The following is a 10,222-nucleotide window of genomic DNA, read 5'->3' as shown; positions in this document are numbered from 1 at the left end:
CACGATTTCTGTTCTCATCCTGAAGCAAAGTTCTTAACCTGAGGTACTATTTCTGGGTTAGCAGAGTCTGTAACCTGAAGCGTCTGTAACCTGGAGCGTCTGTAACCCAAGGCACCACTGTAGTGCAAATCTGGATTACATCCTTAATGTCTTTTTCACATCAGTGAGCAACACTACCAGGCTCCACACAACCAAGTTTGAAAGGGTCGGCATATAGCTTAAAGAACATGGCTGGCAGGCAGTCATTCATTTATTCCTGCACAACTAGTTTTAGAAGCTAAACATGAGCAAGTCTTCTAGGCCCTCAGAATGAGAAGCACTGCCACTCCAGTGGTATGAGCTTCTAGGACTATGTTAAATTATCAGGCACAACACTGCGTTTCTGCCTGTAATTGCTTGCTTAATCGTCAAGAAACCATTAGTTCGCAATCTTGCACCACCAGACAAAAAGCAAATAAAGAGGCAAATGACATGCACAGCTAACATTTCATAAAATTTATTTTCATAAATTCTTAATGTTATCCCGAAAGAAGAGCAGATGGAGTATAATTGCCCCTCCTGATCTGCCTGCACTTCACAGTACACAACCAATACAAAACATCATCTGATAAACACTTCACTGCACATAAGTGTCTTACCCCTTATTAACAGTCAATGACAAGCCTTGGAAAAGGGGTCAAAATGTACTTCAAACTTCTCCAGCATTCCAGAAGGATCAACAGAAAACATGAAGCTGTGGTGTTTTTGTGTGATATATATAAGCACGCTTTAGAACTTTTTAAAATTTCACAAATCTAAAATAGACCGGATACAAGCCTTCAAAATAGCAGAAACTACCGATAAACAAATAATTTACATCTTTTACTTGTATTAATTATCCACTTTTGGAATAAAGTTCCTTTCATCTCTCAAAATACTGCAGTGTTTGAAAACACAGTATTTAACTAGAAGTACATTAAAACATTTTAGAAAGTGTAGGAGCCAAGTTGTGGGATAATTCCTTCACATCAATATGCTAGTAGGGTAAGCTTTCACATTCCACAGATGACCAGCAACAGAATGTTAGCTTATTTAAAGCTTTGATGTTCAATAGCAAAATTAAGAGACTCCATTTTATGCTATCCAGCCAGTGACAATTGTGAATATCAAAGGACACATCTGTGGCAATTATTGCAGAAAATAGAATTCTAATAGCACAAATGGAGGTTGATGAGCAAGGCTTTCAATCAAAAACGATATGCAAACGGATGGAGTTAAGCCTTTACTGAACAGCCAAGATGACTGCAATATGTAATTAACTGATCTCAGAATAGAATCATAAACACCAGTTCTCTAAAACACCCTTTATACAGAAAACACTGAAACCACAGTGGAATGTAAAAACAAGCTCCAATCTCAGAGCATTCTGCAGTTTTCCTAGGTCTTAATAACTTTTTTGATGCTACATCCAAATTATCTCAGAAATTTTAACTCCCTATTACTTTTTATTAAATGCTTCTAGCAAACGCAGCAGGTGTAGAAACAGATTGATGATGTCCAAATAGAGGTTGATTGAAGCCAATATGTATTCTTCAGGGGAGAGTTTGTGCATTAGCAGATGAGTGTCGTAGATGATAAATCCACAGAACAGAAGTGCTCCTCCAGCAGCTAGTACTACCTCTAATACTTCACTATAGAAAAAAAGCTGTAACCAAAGAACACAGAGAGAGGTTTTGTGCCAATGTATTTCATAAAAGCACACCAAAAAATTAGATTTGACCGTAATGGAACTATAATTAAAGCTGAATGGTCGTAGTCAGTGTAATGCTAAAGAGGTTATTCCATCAGTACAAGCTTTTCTGCTTGCCTTACAGAACAATCTCCCCTCCGCTCTCATGATGTTCTGCAGGTTCTTCTGACTCTGGAGCAGATCTGACGAGCAGGGTGCAGGAGGAGGGGTGAACCAGGGCACCATTGCCCTGATTTCTGCTAGTGCAGTGATTTAGTTGAATGTGGCCACTAATATATTTTGCTTGCTTACAGAGAAGCTGTATACAGTGGTACCTTGGTTCTCAAACTTAATTCGTTCCAGGAGTCCATCTGACTCCCGAAATGTTTGAAAACCAAGACGCGGCTTCCGATTGGCTGCAGGAGCTTCCTGCACTCAAGTGGAGTCGTGCCAGACGTTTGGCTTCCGAAAAATGTTCAAAAACTAGAATACTTCCAGATTTTTGGCCTTTGGGAGCCGATTTGCTCAACAACTAAGCTGTTCGCGAACCAAGGTATGACTGTATGCACAACATACCATTTTCTGGTCATTCCTGAGTCTTTAGTGCTTTCCATATCTTATCATTGTTACGGTTGCCATATTTTGAAGAGCAAAAAAAAAAAAAAAAAGGGGGGGGGGAACGCTATGGCAACTCTCATTTTAAATACCCCTACTATATGTAGGCTCTAGAAGCTGTGATACATTGCTGAGGGGAGCAGGGAAGCACCTACCCATTGCACCACAGAGGTCTTATGGTGGCTTCAAAAGAAAACAGATTAAAATACTGGAGTAAAACGCTAAGTAATTCTGCTGCAACCCCATGCAAGTTTACTCAGAACCTAGCCCCATTATGCTCAAGGAGGCTTAATACCCAGTTAAGTGTGTATAGGACTGCATCCTTGATTTATGTTACATGTAACAAAAACATGCCTAGAAGCACACCGCAAATGAACTGTGGTTTTGTACCTGATCTTGGTGGAATGAGTTTACACTCGGTCAGTTCAGTCATCATTCAAAAATTTAGAAATCGTATTTTTAACTGGGCTTGCAAACTGTGGTTTAAGTATTGTTGAGCTTAAGACAAATCCAATACAGCAGAAGTCCAGTTTTAAAACATATAAACTGTAACCACTGAACTAAGTATATTTTTTAGTTTAAAAACTGTATTAAACTTCCTACGTCACCCATTTCAAACTGAGGAATAACAATGCATGTTACAGTGAACTCCTTTACTACCACAAGGAGCCCCTGAGTCATAAGGACCTCGAATTAGATGGGGGGCACAGCCCTAGCATAAACCTACCCTCCCCCCCTTTAAATTATCCAGTGATGTTTTCAATAACAACAAGGTGTGACCTCTTACCCTTAGAAAGCTTGATAGAAGAAGAATCCATAAGCAAGCAAACAGCCTGTGAACACACATTAATAGGTTAGTGACTTTCTTCTTAAACTACACTTTCATCTTAGTTACATACACGCCTATTATAGAACATACATTCGCAATGTGATACTCGCTATCACCGTTTCAGTCATGACAAGTCACACTGACCCCCCTCCCCCCGGATTTTACTTTGTGCACACACTTTATCAATTCAGCTGCCCCGTGTTTTTCCAACAGCAACTCTCTACAGAAATGGCCACCACTGTATATTAAGTGACACAGTCATTTGTTCACCTCTATGAGTAAGCAAATGTTGCTGTTTTTTGCAGGGTGGTTATAGAAACTCCCCCAATTTTTGCCACTATATCCTCTTATACATGGATGTATATATACTGTGTGTGTGTGTTTGTGTGCGTGTATAGGAAAGTAACTTACCCTGCTCCAACTTTGCTGAAATCTCTTTTGGACTGCAAAGTGTACAAAGTCAGAGCAAAAAAGACAGCCGTCGTTAAGATAAAGGCTTGCAGAACAACAGATACTTCATAGAAAGTCACTATGGGGAGAAACAAGGAAAGGTAAATTAAAATCTTTATCGAACATTTGGCATTGTTACCTCAAACTAAATCAATGCAGGCATCGTGCTCATATTAAGAAAAAAAATTATCAGCTCCATTTGACAACAGCTAAGCATACCTATATTCCAGGCAATGAGACACCTACGATTACAGTGCTAATCCCAAGAATAAGCATGCTACTTTCTATAGAATATAATGAAAGAATAATAGGCAGACGTCCATACTTCTAGGGTACAGTCTCTGTTCTTTTAATTATACTTTGCATTTCTCTATTTTTTCTTGTTCATTTTTGGTTGGAAGAGAATGTATAACAGAAGAGACATCAAATCTGGCTTCTGTACTGTCAATCACCTTTGAGCAAGCAGTAACAAATCATAAAATAGGGCTTCTTCCTTTCTATTTCTATCTATATGATAAGGGTGAATGCATACCTGTAATAGCAACAGTCAGTGCTTCAAGAAGGGTCTGCGAAAAATAAAATGAAAGAATTATCATCTAAAGCCAACATTAAGGCAGCTCCACTCAGCAATCTCAAGCCAAAGGGCACCCTGTGTACGGCAGCGCTCTATCAGACACGGAAGAAATTGGAATGGTCGGCTCAAGAAGCCAGGTTGTGCATGCAACAGAGTCATTAGACTGGGTTCTATGCATGTCAGTCGAGTAATATGTTTAGTTCAAGATAAACCTATTTGGATTAAGGAAAAGTGGCATGCCTTTATATACCTTCCACTTCCTAGAGATCGCACCAACCACCACAGAAGCAGACAGTGCTTTATAAGCAATTGGGCACTGAACACTAGCTGTGTTAAAAGCATTTGTGTGAGCACACACAGGGTTAAAGTAGGAACAGGGCCGGGCACTGGCGCTGCTCATTGGATTGGGGGGGCAATTACTACAAAGGCGTAAAGAAAGTTTTAAAGCATGTTCCATCGAATAGACTTGGAAAACTTGAAGAAGAACCATGTTTTATCAGGGTTTCAAATTATGGGGAGAATATCTAAGTGCATTCAATTGAACATACTTAAAAACCCTCCAGCCTTCATGCTCATTGGACAAAGTTTTGAAGGGGCCCTTTAGGGCAGAATTGGGGGGCACACAAGCGGAGGAGGGGACAGAGAAGTTGCATTGCACAAGGAGAACTCCATTGTTAGATGCAACCCACTGTCTTCCTGAATTCACACTATTGCATTTTTCTGAGCACACAGAGGAAACTGAGTGTACGTCAATTTTCAGAAGGTACAGTGCGTATTTTACAGACCTACTTCACTCTTTGAAAAGCAATCTTAACAGAAAGGCTACTAGGAGAACAAATTATCTGCAACTTTTTAAAAAGTCTCCACAAAGCTGTAAGGAAGAAAGTAAGCTTTGGAAATACTTACAAAGCCAAAGAGAAGATATAAATTAAGTGGATGCTGATGTCTGTACAAAGTTAATGCCACAATCACAACCAGGGAACCAAGCACGGATACCAGGAGTACAGCTGGGCTGTGAGATTTAACAGAGAACACAGTCAACATTAATTTGCTGGCTTTTTAGCTCCTTTTGTTTTAATGTAAAAAAAAAAAGTAAGAGTCTATTGGATACATGTCTAAAAAAAATTAATATATCTGCAATGAAGGTCAGACACCTCTCTTCTGGTTGTATGAAATTAAGACATCTATAGTTACAAAGTCACCAATATTTCAAGTGTATGAAACCCTCAAATAGATAGTCATGCTCTTGGTAGCAAATTATTTCTGTATAAATTCTATGACAGATAGTAGATGAGCTTCATTCAGGAACACATTTGAGGGGAAGAAAAATATCATCTCTCTCTGCCTTAGTCCTCCATCTACAATATGGTAACAATAAAGGGTTGTATTAAGGGTGACCAAGGTAATGCAACCTGCTTTGAACAATTTAACACACCTATATAAATGCTGCTTATTATGCTTAGCAGTAGCACAGCTACATCCACCAGTTGTACTGTTGTCATCTTTTATTGACCCTGCTCAAGTGCCTTTAACAAGCATCATTATATACACGAAATATAGAGACCCACCCACCCCTGAGTTACAGCAGACATTGGTGTAGTTGTTACATTTTTTAAAAAAATGGCAGGTTGATGGGAATTATTTTTGGGTCAGGGAGAGGTTTATCGGTGTTGTTGTAATTTTTCTCTTCTAGTTAGTGGATACCAGTATTGTTTTGCTTACTCTTCACATACTGCTAATGCTTTTCTATTACTGTTATGGGAAGGAGCTGGTGTCTTGTTTTCCCAATATGTTGCATGCAATAGTATTGAGTTATATGACCTCTCCCCCTTTCTATGGTATAATGTATTTATTTTTAAAAAATTCAATGCAAGTCGCTTGGAGACCCTTCGGACTAAGATGTTTAATCATAAATAAATCATTGTTATCTCACAGTAGCAAGCAACATACAGAAGAGAACCATGCTTGAGAACCAATGGTGCCAACAAAATTCCCTGAAACCTATTATTACATCAAACAGTATCCTGTCTAAAATTTATTATACATTGAAATGTGGGAGAAATACAGTGCAACTGTATTCATCAAAAGGGTCTACCTTTCATGCACAAATGTCCGAATTGTCTCAGAGTACAGAAAAGCTGCAGAGGTCACCGTAGTCAAGAAAATTTGAACTGAAAGAATGCTGTAGACTTTGCGCAGAAATGCTAAGAGATGGGAAATAAGATAGCATATTAACATGGTTTAATTCTTGCTTTACCTCGAATCAGAGGATTAATAAAAAACTAGTGCATCTTTTTAATGAAGCATAGAAACAAAAACAAAAAATAGTGTAATAGTGAATAAATTGTACTCATTAGAATGAACAAGTGGTTCCTCAAAGGGCAGCAATAGGTTAACATCCTGTTTGTTTAGTAGCATTGCCAAAGTTATGCATCAGGGAATACTTGAGTAGCCCAAGTAAGCACTGAACTGCGCAAACAAGACAATGGACGGTAAATGAAACCAAATCAAGAGGATATGTTTGCCTGAAATGTTTGTTGCTGGCCAATGAATTATTACAGCATTCTCCTTCCGCCTTCCATCCATACATTCACAGTGGGCACTCACATTGCCACAGAGCAAATAATACCTGTACAAAGACCATTGCTGGATTTGAAGCTCATTCAAAGATGTAACAATTCCTTGCAGTCAACATCATTTTTACTAGTCCTACTCCTGCAATTTTAGCAGCATCTGGAAACACATTTTCTTAAAGTAGATGCAGCTTTCCCCACCCTTTTCACCAAGTGACAACGAAAATAAGTTGTCAGCAGTATGCTGATAACACTCAGCTCTATTTCTCCTTTACATCTGCAGGTGAGGCAGTGGAAGTGCTGGACCGGTGTCTTCCCTCGATAATGAACTGGATGAGAGCCAACAAACAGACTCACTCCAGGTAAGGTTGAGGCACTGTTAGTGGGTGGTTCCCTAGACCGGATGGCTAGAAGGTTACCTGCTCTTGACAGGGTTACATTTCCTCTGAAGGAGCAGGTTCATAGCTTGGGGGTACTCCTGGATCCTTTGCTGTCACTCAAGGCTCAGATGGCCTCAGCTTCGGTTGGTGGCCCAGCTATGCCCTTATCTGGATAAGGATAGCCTAACTACTGTCATCTATACCCTGGTAACCTCAAGGTTAGATTACTGCAATGAGTTACACATAGGGCTGCCTCAGAAGATGGTTTGGAAACTTCAGTTAGTGCAGAATTCAGCGGCCAGGTTGTTCACTGGGGCAAGATGGTTTGAGCATATTAAACTGATCCTGGTCTGACTGCACTGGCTACCAATTAGTTTACAGGCTCAGGCTCAATTCAAAGTGCTGGTTTTGGCCTATAAAGCTTTAAACGACTCAGGACTGCCTCCTTCCATGAACCTACCCAGACCCAGAGATCATCTTCTGAGACTCTTCTTCATGTGCCTCCTCCTTGAGAGGTTTGGAAGGTGGCAACATGAGAACAGGCCTTCTCTGCAGTGGCTCCCTGTCTGTGGAATGCTTTCTCCAGGGAGGTTACACACCTTTAGGCGCCAGGCAAAAACATTCCTCTTTAACCAGGCCTTTGGTTGACTGCCATTCAATGCCCTTTTAAAATGGGTGGGTGGCGGTTATTGGGTTGTTTCTGTTTTTATTTTCATTATATATTTTGTGACTTCAAGTTGTAATTTGATCCTGTGAACCCCAATAATCTGCAATTTGGAGACAAGAGGATGGTTTGTCCTTTGCCATCTAACTAATAAGGATTATCAGCGCACGGGGTGTGCGTGTGAGCGAGAGACAAAAAGACAGCCAAGCTGCCTTTTAAACTGGTTTTTCTTTTAAGTGTCTTTTTATCTTTGCTTCTACCTTAGTGTGTGTGTCGGGGCGATGCTGCCAAAGCCCTGTCTGGAAGCCAGGGTGGTGCAGTGGTTATTATTATTATTTGCTGAATTTATATACCACCCTATACTCTGAGGTCTCACAGAACAAAATCGAAATACAAAACCGCAGGATATATAATCAAAACAACAACCCAATAACACCCCCCCCCCGCAAAACCCCCCACATTTTAAAAGGGAATAGGATGTCAATCAAGTCAACCGTGGTTAGAAAAGAACAGGTTTTTTTGCCTGGCACCTAAAGGTGTATCATGAAGGTTAGTGTCGGACTAAAACCTTGCCTCTCAGCCTCACCCTACCTGGCAGGGTTGTTGTAGGGGTTACATGGTGGGGGAGGGGCGGAGAAGAACCATGTTTACACCGCCGTGACACCTTGGGAGAAAAGGGGTGGGACAGAAAACGAAATTAAAAGCACCGCGGCGATGACGCCTTCTTTCTCTGGTTTCGTCCTGCGCCCTTAAAAGCTGCGACAGGCTCGGCTCCAGGAAGCAAACGGGTCGAATCCTGACCCTTCAAAACCAGAGTGGAGGTGGGGGGACCGGACTAGTTAGCAGGGCGATGCCTGGAGAGGGAGCGGGGCAGAGACCTAGAGAGCAGGACACCACCCCCTTTTTTCCTTTTTTACCCATGCGGATGTGGACGCTGGCAGTGGCCACATTCGTGCCATAGTTGAAATCGTCCTCGATGGACGTCCTCGGGTAGGAGGAAGGGCTCTCCGCGGCCATCATCGCGGCGGCGGCTCCGGCTCAGTAGTGGGAAAGCACCAACTGCGCACCAGCACCAACGACCCGCCTCCCCGCTCTCTCCTCAGGCCCTATCCGGGTGACGCAAGCTCGTCGATCGCGGAGAGCGTCAATCGCGCCTTCCAGCGATTCGCTCGGCCTTCCCCCGGTTTAAGGCTCGCCGGCGCTTCTCTCTCCCCTCCCTCCCAGCTGCGTCGCGACGTAAGGTTGGTGGGCGTGGCTAAGGCTTCGGAATAGCCTTTGTCTTCAGGGCTCGTTCAGTTCTTCTCTTCCTCCCTCGAGTTCCAAATCAGCTGCAGGAAGTTGTTGCTGTTCCCAGACCTCGAGCTTACAGAGAAAGACTAAAAATAAAATAAAATAAAATGATATTCTACAGAGAAGGGCGTTCGAGGCAGCTCAAGACACTCAGGGCTGATTTCCTTCAGAATGGATAGGTTTGATCTTCTTGCAGTCCATGGGACTCTCAAGAGTCTCCTCCAGTACCATAACTCAAAAGCATAAATTCTTCGGCAATCAGCCTTCTTTATGGTCTAGCTCTCACTTCCATACATCACTACTGGGAAAATCATAGCTTTAACTATACGGACCTTTGTTGACAAGGTGATGTCTCTGCTTTTTAAGATGCTGTCTAGGTTTGCCATTGCTTTTCTCCCAAGAAGCAGGCGTCTTTTAATTTCGTGGCTGCTGTCACCATCTGCAGTGATCATGGAGCCCAAGAAAGTAAAATCTCTCAGTGCCTCCATTTCTTCCCCTTCTATTTGCCAGGAGGTGATGGGCCCAGTGGCCATGATCTTCGTTTTTTTGATGTTGAGCTTCAGACCGTATTTTGCAACGTCCCTATTTTCCTGGAAGGGTCTGGAATAGGGTGTCCCTATTTTAATTGGAGAAATGTTGGAGGGTATGCAGTTATCCAACCCCCGAGCCATGTGAAGGCAATCCTGTATAGGGAAGACTTTTATTTTTTAAAAAGTTTCATGTTTTATTATGCATTTATATATGTTGGAAGCTACCCAGAGTGGCTAGGGCAACCCAGTAAAGTTGTGTGGGGTATAAATAGTAAAATTGGAATGGGGCGTCGCTATTTTCATCAGAGAAATGTTGGAGGGTATGTGGGTTTGAGCCCCCATGTTGGGCAAAGCATTCCTGTACTGCGGGGGTTGGACTAGATGACCGTCCTGGCCCCCTTCCAATTCTACAGTATTATTTTCTAAGACGTTCATGGCGCACTGGGAAATAGATGGGAGTCGTATGGGAAAAATAGATGGAAAAATGGCGTGGACTGTGCTTCCCTACAGAGGAAGGAGGAAAAGAACAGAAGGGGCTTGGTTTTGCTGGCTGCTTTTAGCCACCAGTACAGTTCTCATGGGGCTGCCTTAAAAAAAGAACGTGGAAAT

At 41.9% G+C, this 10,222-nt stretch overlaps 1 protein-coding gene across 1 annotated transcript; it reads right to left on the bottom strand.

The window, feature by feature from the left end:
* Window positions 1-480: 480 nt before the first annotated feature.
* Window positions 481-9,019, bottom strand: TMBIM4 (transmembrane BAX inhibitor motif containing 4). Its single transcript, XM_083462528.1, has 7 exons — window positions 8,711-9,019; window positions 6,272-6,380; window positions 5,083-5,188; window positions 4,135-4,168; window positions 3,564-3,681; window positions 3,111-3,156; window positions 481-1,684 (listed from the first exon to the last, which is right to left on the bottom strand). The coding sequence occupies exons 1-7, from the start codon at window positions 8,811-8,813 to the stop codon at window positions 1,478-1,480; spliced, it is 723 nt and encodes a 240-aa protein (XP_083318654.1). The 5' UTR covers window positions 8,814-9,019; the 3' UTR covers window positions 481-1,477.
* Window positions 9,020-10,222: the final 1,203 nt, after the last annotated feature.

This window comes from Podarcis liolepis (assembly GCF_965112155.1).
Source record: "Podarcis liolepis genome assembly, chromosome: 10".
NCBI classification, from domain to species: Eukaryota; Metazoa; Chordata; class Lepidosauria; order Squamata; family Lacertidae; genus Podarcis; species Podarcis liolepis.
Note: the sequence above shows the minus strand (reverse complement) of the source record. Positions and strands in the feature narration are given on the sequence as shown.